Below are 21,858 nucleotides of genomic sequence, written 5' to 3' on the forward strand. Positions count from 1 at the left end.
AAGCCATCTTTTCAAAATAAATTATATTATGGCTTCATTACTCAATTTCTTCACTGATAATAAAAGTGGGATATTTTTACATTTTAAGTATTATATAAGCCTCTCTTTGTCATAATTTTCTCAAATTTTTTGTTTCACTTTCGGTTGGAATTATTTAATAATATCATTTATGCACTTTGTTTTTTAATATTAAAGGTGAACAAAGAAAAACATATACCTGGAAGAAAGAAAACCATATCTTATACTATATGTGTTTATTTTAGTCTTATAGTGAATATAAACATGTGAATGCCATTATGAAGAGGAAATACAGTGAAACTTGTAGAAAAGGTTTAGTTTTGGGACTTACCTTGGACTACATGTTTTTGTGTTTGTTCATTTTTCCCACAGATATAATTTAAATTGTGATAGTAATAACAATAATAGGTACAATTTACTAAGTGCTCACTGTGTGCCATTGTGCCATTCCCTATGTCAATCCTTTTTTTTTTTTGTGCTTTATCCGATAAAATTGTCATAACAACGGAATGTTGTGTGAACTTTAATGAAAATTTGTCCAGTTGCTCAAATCTAGCGAGTTACAAAACCAAGATTGAACCTATTCCTGTCTGACTACAAAATGTAAGTCTTAATATATAAGAAATACTATATGATACAAATTAAAATATAGGCATTTGACTTAAGATAAAATCGCAAAATAGTTTGAAGCAATGTCTCAACTTCAACCTCTTACATGCCTTTCAATTCACCTCCAAAAATTATCGTATGATGGGTAGCCTGGGATTCCAAATGTCATATTTTGGCTTTATAGCAGATTTATAATATTCTCACATGAATAAATCATTTATGTGATAATATTATGTATGACTATTACTTAATAAACCTAGCAAATTGAAATACTGATTCTCCTTTGAACCATATATATCTCAATTTAGATAGCTAAGGGCTCTGCATTATCTTAATTCTTAAGCAAAGTCAGAATAATTATGTTAATTTTTATTTGAGCACTGAATAATGATTACATGATTGTTGAGATTTAAGACATTCACTTTGAAAATAGTATCTAAAAGCTGGCATTCTAGAAATAGCATAAAACTATAGTTGCCAACTTTTGAATAAAAATAAAGCCCCCAAATCAGGATTAAAGACTAAAAATATTTTTTTCTGGGTTAAAGCTATTTAAAATATTGTAACATTTTGGAACAATCATTAAGATATATTTAGCCTATTTTTATAAATGCATAACAGAGTGAAATAAAATTATTTTATACAAATAAATTTTAAGACTACTTTAAAGTACCTTTCTCCTCTAAGTGACAAAGCATTGAGGGTCTTGTTAAAATTCAGCATGATACACAAATGTAGGATAGATTTGTATATCAAATGCAGCATGTTGAGAATTGAATCAGGAGACAAATTAGAAACTATTTCAGGCAAGCTCTGAGAAATGAGCTTTTTTGTTTTATTATCATTATTATTATTATTATTTTTAGACAGAGTCTCCCTCTGTTACCCAGGCTGGAGTGCAGTGGCGGAATCTCAGCTCACTACAGGCTCTGCCTCCCTGGGTCAAGAGATTCTCCTGCTTCAGCCTCCTGAGTAGCTGGGATTACAGGGGCTTGTCACCACACCTGCCTAATTTTTGTATTTTTAGTAGAAATGGGATTTCACCATGTTGGCCAGGCTGATATCGAATTTCTGACCTCGAGTGATTCACCCACCTTGGCCTCCCAAAGTGCTAGGATTACAGGCATGAGCCACTGCACCCGACCAGGAATGAGAGATTCAAAGAATAAGGATCCATGCAAAAGACACTATAGGGATAAAATCAGGACAAGTTGATAATTGATTGGATGTGAGGGCCATTAAGAAAGAGAAGTTAAATATTTTCAAATCTTTTAAACTTAGAAAACTGGACTAATATTGGTGTCATGAGAAGATATAGCAATCCCAGAGGGTTCTTAGTTGTAAAATAAGTAAATAAATAAGGATATCAGTTTCTAATATTAAAGTGAAAATATTCAGCAGGGTGATGAAAATATCAGACAAAAGCTTAGTAGTAAAATCAAGTTCAGAAAAGTATAACAAAATCAATGAAAAAACCCTTAGGAAGAAAACATTTATATTATTTCTCTTTTGATTCTAAGCACGAGAAACCTATCAAGAATTTTTTATTAAAAGACACCTGTGTCATAGATCCAAAGCGTAAAGATAAAATAGACTCTTCGCAATATGCTAGAATAAGAGGCGTGTGCACCAGTACTCCCTCAATCTCTCACTCTTCATATAGTCCTCCTTCCTTCTTGTGGCATTTCTCAAGCTTAATTCATTTGATTAAATCCACATACAACATGTACGCGTGAAGAGTAACAGAGCTGATCAACCATCTCTGCTTCTTTGTCTGAGCTCCTTGACTTTTCCCTCTCTCTCTACCCCTTTCCCAGTTCTAAGTTTTCTGAGAAGCAACTCGACTGGGTCATGTATGTTCCTCTGGACAGACAATAGCGAGAGTGGTTGGTGGCAGGTACACAATTATCTTGAAAATGGCCCCATTCTTTATTTTGTAAGAAGTGAAGTTTATCTCTCAAAGGCAGTGTGGAAAGCTGAACTACAATAGTTGATCTTTTCACGAATCAAAGACAACCTGAATAAAATCTATATTTCAGAACAAGATATAAATGGAGAGAGAAAGAGGCAAAGAGAAGTTTTAAAAAATGAAGTATGTACAGTGCCACTGAAACCAAAGGAAATGTGAAATCAAAAGAAATAATATATGTTCATCAGGAGAAAAAAAAAAGCAATATGAGGATTGAGAAACCACCATTGGATTTGGCCATTGGAGAATAATCAGTGATCTTCAGAATAACGGTTTCTACAGAAATAAATAAAGAGCTAGTTGCTACATTATTTGATAAAATTCAGACATGTTTATGCTACTGCCCTCCTATACTGGTTCAGTAATTCACTTTTAAAAAAAGAAGGGGTAATTTCCTATGCTATTACTAATAATGATTGATTCTCAATGAACTCTGTTTTAACCTAAATACCCACAAACTGTTGTTTTAAGAGTGTTTAACAATCTTACTGGGAAATAGATGTAAAATTGACCAGTCTATGGTTACTGGAAATGAAATCATTACTCCTTACAAAAAATCAGAACACATTCCTCTCTCCAGTATTCCAGAAACTTTCCACATTTGCATGATTCCATAAGGATAGATAAATGAGATATAATCCTCTTTAAAATTTCTCCCAGTTCCCTGGTAAGCACTTTTTCTGGGCCAGGAGAAATGAACTATTCTGAAGCAACCATCTGCTCTTATATTATCTTGGGTTTTATTTTCCTCTTATCCACATTTTCTTTTCTATTTGAAGACCATTTGCCTTCATATAGAAATTGGACCAAAAAATCACTGAGTAATTCTTTCTATCATCTCTACATAATATCTACATCTTTCTTCAGCAATGGTTAGAAATAAAATTTCAGTTCCCACTTGAGGCATAATTAATTTTTGAAAGTGTCATTGCTTGCCTTGTAGATGCAAAAATACAAGCATGGGCAAAACTATGGGCTAAGGCCACTGCAGGCTAGTATACAAGTAGAAAGAAGAGAGTCAAATAAAATGGCTAAGTGTGGAACACTAGGGATGGAAGTGTGGAAGGTACTAAATTGGATACAGAAATACGTCTGCATTATAAAATTCTAGCCAGCTTGAGTCCTGAAATGACTTGAGAGATACCTGTAATATAATTTATGACCATAATCCTCCAATGATGAAGTGGCTTTTCCATATTTAATACTTAGCAGCCTGCATATTATAATTCAAATTATTTTCCATTGTTTTGGAGAGTAATTGATTACTAGAGGTTTTATGTGATCATATACTGTAATGACTCATAATCACTCCATTGTCTATTGCATCATCTTCAAATTCATTTTTCTCCACTTTCTTATAAAAGTACAAGGTTTCATTCAAAAGATTTTCTCGCTACACTAGACTGTATTCATTCCTGTTTGCAGACCTTTAGTTAGCCTTTCTAATTCTTTTTAAAAATATACTACTTTTTTCTGTGTACAGCCTATCCATCCTTCAAGAGCCATTTCAAGCTCCGCCTCCTACGTAAAGTGGTCTCTGACACTTCCAGTGCTGATATGCATCTCCCCTGGTTCCCTTTACACTCATATGCTATACCCTAGAGCTGATACAATGTGTAGAGTTTTTAATTCCTCATTCCTAAAACTACACTTCTAATCCTTTTATTATATAAACATATTGTGCTTATACATTTATAGATATGTATTCATTATCAAATAATTTCTGAATTGCTGTGAATATATTTATTTTGTTCACAGCAAGACAGAAAATTGCCGTGGCAAGGATTGGCTGATTTTCCACTACATTTACTAGAACAGGAAACAAGGCTAGGTAAGCTATAAGAAAGGTGACAATAAATTTGCCATCTCCTCCTTTACATATTTCGTATTCTATAAGCAAATACATTGCTATGACAATATTACTTGCATAATAAAGGCTTGACCTTATAAATAGGGAGCGGTTAACACTTCAAAGATAGCATATGCCATAGTATTAAAACTAGCTGTAAAACTAGAACCCGGAACCAAAAGAGAAAAAAAAAATGCTTTTTTGCTATTTAAGAAGCAAAAGCAAAAAAGATTTTTAAGTATGTAGACTGCTCTAAACAGAATGAAATTGAAATACATAAATGATAGGTCTATGATACAGTATCATACATAGATTTGAATTTTTCAGACTCATAAAAACTAGGACATATGGAGCCAAAAGCCTTTTTCTTTATGTTCAGCATTGGACATGTGCATCCTTTATCATGAAAATACATTTTTAGGTTTCTAGCAAAGTCAAACTTAATGCAACTAAAAATGAAAAAAAAATCATAAATAGAAATCGATAGCTTATAATATTCAGTTTTTAGAAGATTAAATTTTATTTTCACCTAATTCTATAAAAGCATACTCAATTTTGAGACTTTCCGTCAGTTTTATTTTATGCTGTATTTTATCCAATTCTCAATTTTATCAAAGAAACTAAGGTCCACATGCAAAATATTAGTGCAGAAAAAGCACTTTATTCCACTTTGAAATACTTAGGAATAAAGTGGGAAGTGAAACAAGAAAACAAACTCACAAACAACCATGCAAACATGTCTCAGAAACTGGATAACTGAAATAACTGATATTTGTATTTGTAGGAATTTATGAATAATATCTATACACTGAAATAGCATTATCACCAACAGAACTGGTTCTATCATTTAAGAGAACTTAGAAGACTGAGCAGAAAAATGAATGAGGATGAGTCATGCACAATAAACAGGAGCTCACCTTTAACTTTATTCTTTGAAGCAGCCGCTGGTGCCAAGGAAAGGTTGCACAAGAAGAGAACAAACATATTAGATGTTAGACAGATTCTCTAACTAGTAAGAAAGCAGAGATGTTATTGCTATTAAAGTCTAAAGAGTACATTTGTGATTACATGATCAACAGCCTAAGAAAGAAAATGACAATTGTTACATTTCATTACTGTTATGGTTAAGATCCTTGAGTAAGAAAAAGTAAGAGCAGACAGGAGCCATGTACTACACATTCCAAACATTTCAAGTCATCATATTCCTTTAATGGAATTTATAACTTCTTTAAGTTCTTCTTAACTCTAAATTGTATTTAATAATCAATTAAAACTATATATAGTTTAAATATACTTAATACTATTAATAATCAGATTATAACTCCATGATATTTGAATAACTAGAAAAGCAGGCCACTTCCATTATTTGAGTGCTTGCTAAATGCCAGAGACTGACTTTCCACACATCTACCACTTAATAATGACAATTGTGAGAGTTAAGTTTTGTTGTCCTTGCCTCATAGATGTGGAAACTGGGACTGAGGAAGGTCAAATTACTTGCTGAAGATGACAAATCTGGAAAGAAGCAAATCTGGGATTTGATTCTGGGTGTATCTGACTCTAGAATCTGTGCTGTAAAATACTACCTTAAGCTATTGGGATTTAAGGAACTGATTCATCCACTAAATTGCAAGCATCAGCTCTACAAAGCCAAATAAAAATTATATGATTCATTAAACTCCAGCTATTTTGGTACTCAGTTGACCACATAACCATGAGAATAGAAAACTGTATTACTTTAAATGGCATCATTTCCATTAATCAGTTCAAGTGTAAGCTTATATCTAGTGGTAAACATTATTTAAAGCAGAAGTAAAGTTAACAAGAAAATTAGAATAGTCCTACAGGACAGTCCCTTACTCAAAGGAAAACTTCTGTTCAAAATGCATAATTAGATACCTCTAAATACTTTTGAAGTGATATAGTCTACTTTGACTTACTATGTAAAAATGAAGATTGACAAAACAGGGATGTGTTTTGGCTTTCTAAATGATGTTAAAGAGGAAGTAGTCCATCTCCTAATTGGGAAATGCTCAGTCTCTAGTTTCGTGGACTGACCTTTAGTAAAATTTAACATAGATTTTAGATCTAGTAATTATGAACTACACATGAAAACTTCTAATTTCCACTTCCTTCTTTCAAGTTGCCTAGAGCTAAAAAAAATTTAGAAAGTCTGTGTACATACCAGGCTACTTACAGATAATTTTCGTTTTCATCCACAATAACGAAAACTGCCTTACTATTTGCATATCTTCTACTAGTTTATTTTAAAATGAACATCCTATTTTTAAAATAATATTTTTTTTACCAGACAAAAACATCTTAAGCAAAAGCAAAATTATTTTAAGAAATCTGGCTTAAGTCCTTGATCCATTCAAACTCTTTCATTCCACAGTTTTCAAATGGACATAGGCGAAGTAGGCAACTACTTACAATATTATTGTGAAGTTTTTTTTTAAAGTAACTTAAAATTCAAAGTGTAACTATTAGCTGTTCTGTGATCTTTTTACTACTTATGATGCAATAATTCATAAAATTTAAAGCCCACTGAAATGTTTAATATCAAAACTTAAGTTTTAAAATTGAATTTCATCAATCATCTACATTCCTTTAATGAATGTAATGTTTCGGCTTAGTTGTTTAAGTACAAAATTGATATACCTCAAAAATTACAGGTAATATATTAAAGTAAACAACATCCCCTCTTCCTTTCCAATGTCAGCATCTGAGATAATCAATGCCAGCAATTTCTTAATGTTAAAAAATAAAATTTGCAGTTTTTATAAAAACCTAAAAAAAATTGTGTGCATTTTGTTTCCAGAACAAGATTTTACTATACACATTAATTTGCAGTCTGCTTTTCCTACATTTTCCAGGTTAATACAGAGTGCTAACTTATTCATTTTAGTAGTCGCATATTTTTCTGTTGTTTATATGAAGTATGGAACTATTTCATATTATCAACAGGTTTGTGGTTTGGGGGCATCTTGTTGTATTTTGGTTTTTTGCTAATAACAGTTTTGCAACACACATCTTTATGGAATATCTCTTACGCACTGTAGTAGTGCTTTATGTCTTCAGTACATAAATTTCCAGATTGTTTTCACATTTCTACTTAGAAAATCCTGGATAAAGATGAATACTTAAATATTGAAAATGGAAGAGTTGGAAATATTTGGAGAGAAAGTGTACAAGTATATTGCATGCTCTAAAATAAGAGGTAACTAGAAAAAGAGAAAAAAAAACGAAGAGAGAAAGTAAAGCACAGAATCTACTGTTTCAAACAACTGATACACTACAAATTCTTTATATCTTTAAAACCGTAAATTGGTTTATTTAACTTTACCTACTATTTGTTTTTAATGGGATTCCTTGGTAAAATGTTAGTGGATTTTAAGTGAAAACAATTTAAAATTATTTTCCTTTTTTTTTTCATTTACTTATGGTTTTTTGTGTATTGTTTTTAAGACTACACAAACCTGAATGAGTTATTTTTAGATTACGCTAAAATAATGTTTGTCTCAATCTCAAAGGAAAGATTACAATGCATCAATAAATTGACTTGCTCATTTGAAGAAAAAATTTGCTTCAAACTCAAATTCATCACTTGAAAAATTTTAGCATGAATTCAAGAAAACATGCCAAAACCTTATAAAGGTTTGGAGCAATAATAATTAATTAGCATCTAACATGTAACAGATACAACCAATCTTTTATAAGAAATGATTTTATTATAAGTTAGTGAAATAATGATGGCTACAGCAAATCTTTACATTTATCAGTTGATTGGAGATATGTTATTGACAATTCTCAAACATTGTATGAAGACAGAGGATTTTATTCTTTGATTATTAGGTAGGTACCAACATAGAATAGAAAGAAAAACAGAAAAACAAAAGCTCTGCCTGTTTCTGTGTGTGTTCAGGCAGCTAATACTAGACTAGGTTAATACAATTGGGAAGAGGCCAGGCTATCAGGCTTGTTAGCCCAATTATAATTCTCTGCATATTCAATAAAAGAAGCCAAGATGACAGGAATACTGTCATGAATGTCATGTTCAATACTTGTAAGACTTTCCATTGTCAGCATAGTCCAATTATAAGTCAATTGTAAAGTGCACATTGTATACCACCCCAAGTGACTGAAAATTATCTTAAAAATGCAATTTAACTGTTTATAGATAAAACAAAAAGAACAGAATTAAAGATACTTTGACCAGAGAAAAATTTTAGATATGACACCATTTTTTGTCTTTATAATAAAAACAGCAAGTTGTTACTATAACACAATTATTCATACTACTTTTTTCAGAGATTGTTAGTTATAATATAAAAATTGTAAATACTGACAATTATAATATTGATTTCACATAATTAGTTTTGTGAAAACATGTACATATATGTGAGGAAAAATCATGTGAATAATAAAATAATTACCATAGCTACTTATGTAGGAATGCTGAAGGGTTAGTGAATGTTAGTCATTATATTAATAAAGTTTATCTGAAAAAACATAAATACAAATAATCATAAAGTACAAATATAATTGACTATGTTACTGTTTTGATTAGTCAGGTTTAAATTAGACACTTGTCTGGCTCTTTGGAAGATGTATCGCTAACTAATGTTTTCTCAAAGAATTAGAGACTCTTAAGCCACATTTCTTGAAATGGAGATCAGGGACTATTAATAGGCTATGAAGGCATTCTCAGAAGAGATTAGATAAATTTCACCCATCTCAAGACCGATATGACTAGTCACATCTTTGCTATTCTTTTATTCTTGCTTCTTCTTTTAACATTTACTGTCATAACAAAAGGGTCATATATTTTGAACAGTATTTGCAATATATGGGTAATATAGAGCTTACTGGATTTGCTGCTGCCTTTAGAAGTATTTGTTAGAAAGTTATTCATCAATGAAACATTTCGTAAATAGTTAGCAAAGACATCACTGGTATTTACTCAGAAAGAGCTAAAGCACTATGGATCTTTGTATTTTCAGATTAGGTAGAATTTTATTGAAATATTATGATTTGGACCTTGTGTCTGTTATCCTTCCTCCTAAGCAAAAATTTCTAGATAAGGGACCATTTTTTCTTAAAAGAGGAGGCAATAGAGTTAAAGCTTAGATTTTTTTAAAGAGACAGAGATCCCGACATCTATGACTTTGATGGCAGCAGCAGCCCATGTAGAGCAGCCACTGCCATTGCAACAGCTGCAGAGAGGAGCTACCCACTCCAGGGTCTCCTCTCTGCTAAGAGTAGCAGACATCAGGATAACCAGTTACAGAGAGGAGCTCCTCACTCCAGGGCTTCCCCTCTGCTGAGAGCTGCAGAGGTCAGGAAGACCAACTGCAGAGAGGAGCTCCTCACTCCAGGGCCTCTTCTTTGCTGAGAGCTGAACACGCCATGTCACAACCTGCCTGCAGACAGGAACTACCCCCTCCAGGGCCTCCTCTGACTTATTGTCACTCAATAATGCTCCTCCTCAACTTGCTCACCCTCCATGTTTCTGCACGTCTCATTCTTCCTGGGTGCAGAACAAGAATTCAGGGCCCAGCAAATGAGGCTGAAAGAGCTGTAACACACACAGGGCTGAGACATGCCCCTTGCTTGCCACATTGTGGGAGAAGACAAGAAAAGAAGAACTGTAGCCCTTCGGGGAGCCAAGACCTGGGAGCACCCCAGGCCAGGGCTGTGGCTCCCTCTTTGGGGCACTGCAGTTCCTAGAGTCTCCAAGCTTCCAGGCACTACCATGTTTCCTGGTGCCAGCTGTGGAAGCTTCTTGTGGTGCACCTGGTCTAGCTGCAGCCTCATGGAGAGCTGGTGCCCATGCTGGCACCTGGAACTGCCCCCACCCCACTGGAGCACCTAGCATGTCTGACTGTGCACAGTGTCTGGATCCCATCTCACTCACACACCCCTCACCATTCCACACCTCACTCGCCCTTGGCACTCATGAGACCCAGGCCAGTAGTGTAGTGTGAGCCGAGTGCAGCCTGCCAGGTCAAGTGAGCAAAATGAGCCCAGCAGACGTGAGGAAAACACAGGAAAGGTGCCACTAGCCACAGAAATTTCTGACCAGAAAAGTGACACATCAAAGATCCCATAACAACTTCATATTCAGATATATTAGATGTTTCCTTTGTTTCAAATGTATTTGCAGTCAAACAAAACAAACAAAAGAAAACATTGCCATTGGCAGATGCTGTGCAGTATAAAGTTTTTATATATAAAAAGTTACCCTTATAGTACACAGTACAAATTATTAAAATGGAAGACAGTGGCATTGCCACTACTTCCCAGAATAAATACAGTGAAAACAATGAGATCAATCATGTAACAAAACTGTGCTTCAGAGAGGAGGAATGCCATTTCTGGACTACAAAGCACTTCAGTGGTGAATTTACGAGAAGAAAAAAAAAACCCCACACTTCTGAACATATATGTTTTAAAATCGACTACGTCAAAATGTAGTAACCATTAGCTATTATATAACATAGTAATGTTAATCAAGAAACCAATGATTTTGATTCCTTTATGATTGAAATAACACTGATTTGAAAAGGGGAAATGCTACTACATCTTATTTATCAGATAGTACATTGTTACTGTGTTTCAAGACACAGAAATTAAAATATCTGCTGTACAGGGCTAGATAAACACCTACCTTTTCTCCTCTTTTCGTTTTCTTTCTTTAATCATCAAACACAAGGTTAAACACATTTTTTCACTAATCACATGAAACTTACTAAAATAACATCTTTCTTAACTATCACCTAACATTGTCTAAGTACTAGGTTTTCTTCTAAGCTGCATTACAATTCAAAGACTTGAAAAAGTGTGAATTTAATTTCGTTCACTAGTTTTTGTTTTTTCTTAATGATCACACAAATATCATACTAGGAAAAAAGTGTAAAAATGGTTTAAAATGTTTTAGAAAGAAACACTTGCTATGGAGTTATACCCAGAGTAGCCAAAGATTGGATAGATGGAAATAACTCTTAATGGAAACACTCCAGCTACTAAATAAAGAGGAAATAAAAGAATTAGAAAATCACCATTCTGCAGTTTTAACAAGTACTTATATTTAGGCAATGATTACCATTCAGGTAATATCAGTAAAAGGGAATCTACCAGATATTATATGCCTCCTCCTGGATGGACACACCACCACATAAGAAGAATGTTTCCAAAATAATGAAACCTGGATAGCACTATGTCTCTACATTGAACTTCCAAAGTCCAACAAATACAGGGGACAAAAAAATAGTCAAATGAGGCCATGAGTAAAATAATGAATGTGAGAAATAACACACAATTTTGCCATTTGCTTCCTTTAGCAAATAAATTTCATGGCCAAAAAAAAAAAAAAAAAAAAATACCAGTTAGAGGAGAAACCTAAAAGACACATCAATTAATTACCATGTGCAGACAACTGTGGCTCTTGAGTTGAGCTTTAGATACTTCATAGTGTTAGGAAATTATTGCTAATATTTAGAAAGGATAATAGTATGTGACTATATTTTTCACGTCTTTTCTTTACAAAATTAAAAGCTTGTGAAAAGCCATTTCACGATAATCTGGGGATGCATTACATGTGGGCGGGAAGCCACCCAGGTGCTGAGGCAAGAGACGGAAGGCACAAACTGTTCCAGCTTAATAAAAAAAAATATATACAGTAAAAATAGTTATACTAAAAATAGATTATAGATATGATTACATATGAATATCATTAATCATTAGTTTGTACCATTACTCTTTGTCCCAATATTATAATAATCTTCGTTCTACAATTACAACCTGGGAAAAGCCAGGCCATACAGAGAGAGAGGAGCTGAAGGCACACGGTGAGAGGTGACCAGAAGGATGAGCCCTCTGTTCGCCCGAGACAGGGTCACTAGAGGGCTCCTTGGCCTAGCGGTAAGGACAGCGCCTGGGAAGGCACCCGTTCCTTAGCCGACCTTGGTCTAGCGGTGGTGCCAGTGCCTGGGAAGGTACCCCTTACTTAGTAGACCGGGAAAGGGAGTCTTCCTTTCTCGGGGGGAGTCAGAGAAGACTCTGCTCCACCACCTCTTGTGGAAGGCCTGACATGGGTCAGGCCCACCCGCAGCCACCCGGACGCCTGACCGTCTCCCTGTGATGCTGTGTTTCAGCAGTCACGCTCCTGGTCCGCTTTCACGTTCTACCCTGTACACCTGCCTCTGCCTTCTAGATAGCAGTAGCAGAAATAGTGAGAGTATTAAAGTCTTTGATCTCTCCGAGAAATACATAGAATAAATAATGACATAAGCTGTCCTCTCTCTCTCTCTCCCCGCCTGGGCTACCAAATAGGGAAGGGCCCCCTGTTCAGTGGACACGTGACCTTACCTAGCATTGGAGACGACTCACACTCCTTACCCTGCCCTCTTGCCTTGTATACAATAAATAACAGCGCGGCCAGGCATTCGGAGCCACTACTGGTCTCCGCGCCTTGGTGGTAGTGGTCCCCTGGGCCCAGCTGTCTTCTTTTCTGTCTCTTTGTCTTGTGTCTTTATTTCTACCATCTCTCCTCTCCGCACACAAAGAGAAAAACCCACAGGCCCTGTAGGGCTGGACCCCACACTATGTTTAGTGCATTTTCTTCCTATGTTTGTATGTGTTTGAAATTTTTGATAGTAAAAAATGGCTAAAATGTTTTATATATTTAAATAAAACTTGAATGTTTTTCTGTTTTAGGTGCAGTTGATCAGGGAGCAATATAGATTTGAACTGCATGAGCCCACGTACATGCAGATTTTCTCCTGCCTCTGCCATCCCTGAGATAGATTAGCCAATCCCTTCTTTTCCTCCTCCTCTTCAGCGTAATCAACGTGAATGGGATGAGGAGTTAGATCCCTATAATTATCCACCCCCACTTAATGAAGAGTAAATATATTTTATCCTCCTTATAGTTCTCTTATTAACATTTTCCAATCTCTAGCTTACTTTAAGAATACACTATATGATACATATATAAAATATGTGTGAATTCACACTTTATGTTATCAATAAGGCTTCCAGTCAACAGCAGGCTATTAGTAGTTAAGGTATTGGGGAGTTAGGAGTTATCCTTGAATTTTTGACTGCACTGGGGAGTCAGTGGCCCTAACCCCCATGTTGTTCAAGGGTAAACTGTATTACAATTTCTGAACACATCTTTTCCTATGATTTAATATGATAGTATATATAAAACAGTGTAGTGTTTGCTACCTATTGATAATTGCATAGAACAAGGTCAATTTATCATATGTGTAAATTACTTACAGTATGTGCAACACAAGCAAGCAAAATGAAAGTAACTTTGGCTATGAAATTCTTTCTTAAGAACAAGGAATATTACCACCCTGACCAATATGGTGAAACCTCACATCTACTAAAAATACAAAAGTTAGCTGGGCGTGGCTGTGGGAGCCTGTAATCCCAACTACTTGGGAGGTTGAGACAGGAGAATGGCTTGAACCCAAAAAGTGAAGGTTGCAGTGAGCTGAGATTGTGCCACTGCACTCCAGTCTGGGTGACAGAGTGAGACTCTATCTCAAAATAAATAAATAAAAAAATAAATAAATAAATAAATAAATAAAATACCAATAATTTCCTCTATAAAATAAATATTTTGTTTCCATAGAGGTGTAACAGAACTTTATTGTAAGCTTTTACCTACTTTATTTGTGTGTATTTTGAGATTTAAAAAATCTATATAATTACTTATTTTCCCTGTTTTTTCACTTTATATATACTGAATTATACATAGCAAAATAACTCATATTTTGTATTAAAATTTTTTCACTCTACTGTCTCCATGCTTGTAGTATAAATAGTTTATACATAAAATGTTTACATGATCTTTTTCTATATTTATTCCTTTTGCTTTCAAGGATCTCTTTAAAGTTCACGAGTCAGTACCAATTTTAAATCTCTTTTTCTTATGCTATATTTCACAATTTCCTTGTTAAGATTATGACTTTTGCCCCAATAGTTACAGAGGGACGTTTTCAAGCAAAGAATAGAATTTAAACTCATGCCTCTAAAAGAGACTATGTAAGATAAATGCAAACCCTTAGATGTTTCAGCCATTTATTATTATGAAAGCCTTAAGGAAGTACAGGTATAAAAGGTTCTCAATAACTAAAGTACATGGGCAACCTTTGAAGTTATATTTTATGTCTACATTACTAATCCAAAAAGCTATTTTAGAAATACCCTAAATCTATAACTGGAACATAATAGAGTGTTGATGATTTATCTCATTTTATGTTATCCCCCATATTCTCAATGGCTAATTTTTATGGGTTATATATACATACAATATACATAGTTTAGAATGTGTTACCAATGACACGAACACTATTAGGTGTGAGAAATATTTATTGACACATCCTTAAAAAACTAACTTCTGTCTGGACGTGGTGGCTTACATCTGTAATCCCAGCATTTTGGGAGGCCTAAGTGGGCAGATCACCTGAAGTCAGGAGTTCAAGACCAGCCTGACCAACATGGTGAAACCCCATCTCTACTGAAAACACACAAAAAAATTAGCCAGGCATGGTGGCAGATGCCTGTAATTACAGATACTTGGGAGGCTGAGGCAGGAGAAATGTTTGAAACTGGGAGGCAGAGGTTGCAGTGAGCCACAATAGTGCCGTTGCACTCCAGCCTGGGTGACAAGAGCACAAGTCTGTCTCCAAAAAACAAACAAACAAAAAACCCCACAAAACCACATGATTATCTCAATAGATGCAGAAAAGTCCTTCGATAAAATTCAACAACGCTTCATGCTAAAAACACCCAGTAAACTAGGTATCGAAGGAATACATCTCAAAATAATAAGAACTATTTATGACCCATAGCCAATATCATCCTAAATGGACAAAAGCTAGGATCATTCCCTTTGAAAACTGGCACAAAACAAGGATGCTCTCTCTCACCATATTCAACATAGTGTTGGAAGTTCTAGCCAGAACAATCAGGCAAGAGAAAGAAAGAAAGTGTATTCAAATAAGAAGAGAGGAAGTCATATTATCTCTGTGCGCAGATGACATGATGGTATATTTAGAAAAGCCCCTCATTTCAGCCCCCAGCATCCTTAATCTGATAAGCAACTTCAGCAAAGTCTCAGGGAAAGGGGAGGGATAGCATTAAGAGAAATACCTAATGTGGATGACAGGTTGATGGTTGAAGCAAACCACCATGGCACGTGTATACCTATGTAACAAACTTGCACGTTCTGCACATGTATCCCAGAACTTAAAGTATAATAAAAACAAAAATAATAAAAAAAACTAACTTCTAAAATCAGTGAGATTCATCACATCTTTTATTTTCAGGATGTTATAATTTTTTATTCTAATTAGTTACTACCCTAATTTGAAATTTTTACTCACTAATCTATTTTAAAATGCATTCTATTTTACTGATTTAAATGTATGCAAAATCAATAATACTTTTTGCTCATAATTGGTATTGGTAAAATACTAAAGCAAAATAATGCTTCTTTGAAAAATTTTTGAGCCAATAAAGGTCTCAGATTGACGTGACTGTCACGTAGAATCAACAGTGGAGTGGCATCTACCGTTAAGACTTTCTATGCCAAGGCAGAAGGTGACATGTAAAAAATCATGTGTCATAAACATTGTCTCCCTATGTATATACATATATATGTGTGTATAGAGAATACCATTTTGTAGAATCACATAAATGTATAATTATATACATATTTATAAATGTATATATTATTTAAAGTATAAATGTATATTATACCACTGATAATTTTTTTTTACAGGAAGAATAATGATTGGACTCTGTATTAGTAATGAGAAAGGTGTGCAATTAGAAAACTAAAGTGTCACCTAGTAAGCACATTTATTGACTGTTAACAGCTTTGTAATGATTATAGGGGATGATTAGTATTCATTGATGTAAGGGAGGACACCACCACCTGGGGATTACCCAGAACCCAAGGGTTTATAGCATCATCTTAATGAAGGGAGTAAAAGGAGGTGGGAAAAGAAGCAGAATAGGGTGAAGTCAAAATAGATAAACAGAAAACAAAATTTGACAGAAAAAATAAAAGTTTTCATAAGAGAAGTACTTAGCTTTTGAAGTGATGTTACTAAGTAGAGAGCGATATGAAACTCAGGATCATGTGTTGATCTGGCCTATTATGTTCAAGCAAGAAGTCATTGAGCAAACATAAATTCAGTGTTTCCTAACTCTTTATTACTAGATAGTAAGTTAATGCTGAAAAAGCTGTGAAAATGGAGAATGTGCTTAGGAATAATTTAAGGGATTTGGTTTAATCTACTTCAGTGTGGTTTCAAATAACTTATTCAATTCCCAGGAGATCCAAAGGAAATCATTTTAGTGTAGCTGGCAAGGCAAGTTTCTGTATGTAGAAGTATATGGTCAAGAACGGCTTGGTTCCGGCCTCTAGTGAATCTCCCCAAAGAGGAGCTAGAGCAAGATAAAAAGTGACCTCCAGAATGTTGTACATAAAGCCACCATATCAAATTCCCTGTACTGCCACTCTCTGATCTCATTTAGATGTATACTTCAGGTAGGGTCATGATTGCCTAAAACTAAGTCACCCACACTAAAGGGGCAAAGGTCCAGAATTGCACATACTTAACATGTATTTTGTATTTAAGGCATGCTAATTCAAAGAGCACATAGATACCTATTTATAATCCATCATTTCCATAAACCAAATGATGAAAATGCGGTCATTTAGAAAGGTCGTATTTAAATTCTTTAGATGTGATGTTTACTAGTTTTTACTGTAATATAATTAAGGGCCTCTGACACATAGACCCAAGTGACAGGAGGAAAAATCACATTGAGAATTCAATTGTAGGTAGGTAGGTAAGAGCTGAGTTATTGTTATGTGGTTCCAGTGGGTCTTATGGAGTGCCTAAGTGCATCCTTTTGTCTTACATTCTTCTGCCTTCTATTTAACATTTCTATATATTATTGATAAAGTCAGTGGTTTGTAGGATATAAACTATGGTTTAGGCCGGACGCGGTGGCTCATGCCTGTAATCTCAGCACTCTAGGAGACCCAGACGGGCGGATCACCTGAGGTCAGGAGTATGAGACTAGCCCGGCCAACATGACGAAACCCCGTCTCTACTAAAAAATACCAAAAAAAAATAGCCCCATGTGGCGGCGGGAGCCTGTAGTCCCAGCTACTTAGGAGGTTGAGGCAGGAGAATCGCTTGAACCCGGGAGGCAGAGGTTGCAGTGAGCCAAGATCGTGCCTTTGCACTCCAGCCTGGGCGATAAGAGTTAAACTCCAGTCTCCAAAAATCCAAAACCAAACCAAACCACTGTTTTAAGAGATGGAATTATCACTTTATTTAAGGCATATTAATAAATGTTGGACAACTGAAGATCTCCTATGACTACATCTCAATCTGAAATTCACAAAAGTAAGGTCAATATACATGACATTTCTCTGAGATGTCATACAAGCAAGACATACAAGCAAATGCATAGTAAATATGCCATATTCTGGCCCACTTTAGGGACATAAGATATTTTACTTAAAAAAATTATAAAAGTTATTTTTAAAGTTATATATAAAAATCAAACATGACCTAGATTTCTGTACCAAATATAGTATTAACAAACATGAATAATATTTTTGGAAAAAAAGCTTAACATGATCTGAATGATCTGAACTAAACATATTTTTCATCTGAGTCAAATATTCTGAGTGAGGCATTATTACAATTATTATTCTAATATTTGGAGGGAAGGAGTTTCCAAACATAATCTGCCTCAATTGGTAAGATGTCATTAGGTAACAGTACTCAGGTCATATGAAAATAAGAGGGAAAATGGTCTTAAGTGTTCAGTTTCAGAAAGTGTATTCGGTATACTGGCAGCATCTTCTGCTTTGTGGAAAATTTCTTTGGAAGTTTATGACTCACTCTGTTTAAAAGATCACTTGAGAAAAAGTTATTTCAGTGTCCATTATTAAAATATGGTAACAAAACGGTAGAGTGGATGGCAGAGAGAGATGAAAACTTTCATAATTACCAACTACATAATTATGATATACTAAACAAGCCACTCTGTATTTCATATGTGGAAGCAAATAAGGTTACAAATATCTTAGAATGCCATGAACTGTCTTTCATCTCTAGAATAGTACACATATTTTAGGAGAAAGACTAGATGAAAACAATTATGAATGCAAAGCATAAATTAGTTTTCATGATTCATTCAAGAAAATTAGTAGTAATATTATTCTATAACTACCATAGATTCAGATAGTTTAAAATTATAGTCAAAAGACTGCCATTTGGAATAAGTCTCATCACTGAAGAGAGGAACAAAATACTTGCTATCAAGTCAAGTACAGAAATATATTCTGGATTCTAATTTTCCCAGTACCTCAAGTTGCTACTGAGTGAAGGTAGGAAGATTACATCATACTACGCTACAGGTAAGTGATCTGCTGGCTTTTGATTTCTAATATAAAGCTCAACTGGTAATCATTATGTTCATTTTATATATCAAATGCTTCATAAAGTAATAAGGTTTTAAATGTATATCTGTAAGATAATCATAATATGTAACAGTTCATATTTTAATAAATACCTAATCTTAAAAATGACAATAGGCCATTATTTGTGTTTGTTTTATTTTTGTTTCATAAACTGGAGCATTCTGCTTTGAGACTGAATATCTATAATAGCCATATTTAAAATGAAAAATAAAAAGTTTTATCTTCACTTGTTAATAGTATTGCCTTGAAGGAAAGATATTTTCAAACACACCAGTGTGATCTAGAATATAAATTGGAAAAGATAATAAACCTACAAGAAGCAACAACTTCACTAAATTAAATGAAAAATGAATTCTTAAGAAAATTTTCTTTACAATATTCTGCCCTACATTTTTTAGAGTTGATATTAGTGAATCTCACAGTTAAAGAAGGAATTTATGTTTTTTTTAATGTTTCCATATCTATGATTCTATAAGGATTCACAAAGAAGCTCTGAAGTCAAACAGTGTGAATTTCAAATTGTGTTTGTGAGAATTGAGGCATTAGGGGACAGAAAGTGATTTTCTCTATACTATCCAGCTACACAGGAGAAAGATCTAGAATGTTCCAAGTCTTCAAAGTACCAGCACCGGGATCTTTCCTTGAAAACATACCTCATAACTTTCAGTACCCAGATACTGGTTCATATTATCTATTGAATAATAATATATTTAATTCAGAAAGAAAATGTTTGTATCATGATGCTGTTTTCCATAATTTTACAAACTACTTTACCGTAGATACTAATAAACATGTTGAGAAGTCCCAATAGTTCACATGAAAATATAATTTATAGAGAAAGAAAATATAATTAATTATCAGGATTTTCAAATAGTCAAATAGTAACCAAATTTATTCAGGTTATTTGCATTTGAATCTATGTTAAGCCTAAAATCCCACCTGGCATTATTTCAGAGATTCAGAGAATCTCAGAGTTAGAAGGTACCATCAAAGGTTATCAGGTCTAACTGCCTTCCTAGCATTGACTATCAAATACCAAGCACTCTAAATAGAAGGGGAGAGACAGCTATTCTGCAGCATAAACTGCAACTCTTCATTAATTTTAAAACTAGGAAGCATTACTTAAAAATGCAATGAGTAAATTATATTTCAGCATTCTGACTCATGCTCTAAACACTAGGTCTGAACATGAGTCACACCCCTATGCCAACTCAAAGCCAACAGAAGACTCCTAAATAGGAAGTTCAAAATTCAAAATGCAGTTCTGTGGTAAACGTTCCTGAATCAATGTTTCAGACGTGGAAACAATTTTGGAGTTGTACTTCTCTATGCAAACTGGAAAGAATGTGAAATATACCCAATGTTCCATTTAGGAGCGATAGTTTGAGAGTAATTCAAATCAAGATAATAGGAAAGCCATTTATTGAACATAACACTATAAATTACAGATATGATAATGTTCTGAAACAAATAGTGTAAATGATACAAGTCCCTGTTTTCCTGAATTTTATTGTCTAGGAAAAAAAACACAAATATTTAAATAGAACAGAAGTGTAAGACCAAGACTATGCCTTCAGCAGCAGGATTACGTTTTAGAAAGATCATTTCCACAGATAAGAAAAGCTGCTTGGAAATCTGGGGCAAGAGAAGTGCTTCCAGACAACAGCATCAGTGCAAAGGCCCTAAGAAGAAAAGAATCATGGTGTTTGGAGGAAGGAGGTCTTTTATCTTGCTATGCTATGAAGGTGTAATAAAAAACGGTGTTCCGTAGCTCTGTTGTACCTACCTCTAAATATACACTACAGGAAATGTTCCGCATTGTGTTCATCCCACTTTTTAGACCCAGTGGTGGATGCAGTAAAAGAGGAATGGGCACCTGATTCCATTTCTGGAGAGCTGTGAGATTAACTTGCTAGAGTACTCAAGTAACACACTTTCCAGGCTATAGAATACTTAACATTTAAAGAAAGAGTTCATATGCAGGCAGCTATTTACAGCACTTACAGCATACATTGAAGCTGGCAACACAACTATGACTACTCCTCCTTAAAACCTCATAAAACCTCCTCTTCAAAGAGATTTATGAATAATGTGAACTAAATAATTCATGGGATTGCAGATGCCAGTCCAAATAGCCTCTTCTTTTTTAAGGTTTCAGTTTGTAGAACTGTGATCAAAAGGCTCCATCAGTCATGATAGGAGCATTTGTCCTCACTCCAAACAAACCGTATTTGCATGTGAATGTTTTTCATTGAAATGAGATATATAATATGCCAGCCAAGGCCCAACTAAAAGGCATTTTATGCCATTTAAATTCAGTCAAATTAAAGGCTGAATGCAACCTAAAAGGTCTACTCGCAGAACAGTAATTTGACACATCATAAATTAGAACCATTTTTGTTAGCGTAGGTTCAGCACTTGTCAGAAAATTGTACACAGCCATATTAACAAAGAGCTGCCTCTTAGAGAAAAATAAACTATAAGGAAAACCTTGTAGGTAACACAACAAAACACACAAACAACCGTGTAATATGGTGTCACTAGTTCAAAGTTGACATTTTTCACTGACATTTACAGAAAAAGATAGCCGTTTAGCCTGCTTAAATGCCAAGATAAATTGTTAAAAACAACTTTTTTGTTTAAATTTTAAACTAAAAACCATGTTTAGACATAGGTTAATACATTGATTTAACTCATTAACTTAATTCTTGGTTTTGGAAGCACTGGTGATGTTTTCAACCTAAAAGTCAAGTTGAAAAATATCCAATGTTTGAAAAGTTTATAACACGTATTTAGAGATCTGAGTTATTTGGGGACCTAAATTTTCACTAACGATAATAAACAGATTTTATTACTAATTTCCTAGTTCTCACTGACTAAAAG

At 34.3% G+C, this 21,858-nt stretch overlaps 1 protein-coding gene across 4 annotated transcripts in view; it reads right to left on the reverse strand.

The window, feature by feature from the left end:
- The window catches only part of CADM2 (cell adhesion molecule 2), a 1,080,890-nt gene that overhangs the window by 315,085 nt on the left and 743,947 nt on the right, over positions 1–21,858 (reverse strand). The window contains exon 1 of one of the 4 annotated variants that reach the window (XM_077994317.1): positions 5,363–5,429. The exons of 2 other annotated variants lie outside the window; for them this stretch is intronic. In XM_077994317.1, coding sequence (XP_077850443.1) covers positions 5,363–5,429 — 67 coding nt within the window. Of the gene's footprint in view, positions 1–5,362; positions 5,430–21,858 lie in introns of those variants that run through there. One more of the 4 variants, XM_015129147.3, reaches the window with a different exon arrangement.

This window comes from Macaca mulatta, chromosome 2 (assembly GCF_049350105.2).
Source record: "Macaca mulatta isolate MMU2019108-1 chromosome 2, T2T-MMU8v2.0, whole genome shotgun sequence".
NCBI lineage: Eukaryota > Metazoa > Chordata > Mammalia > Primates > Cercopithecidae > Macaca > Macaca mulatta.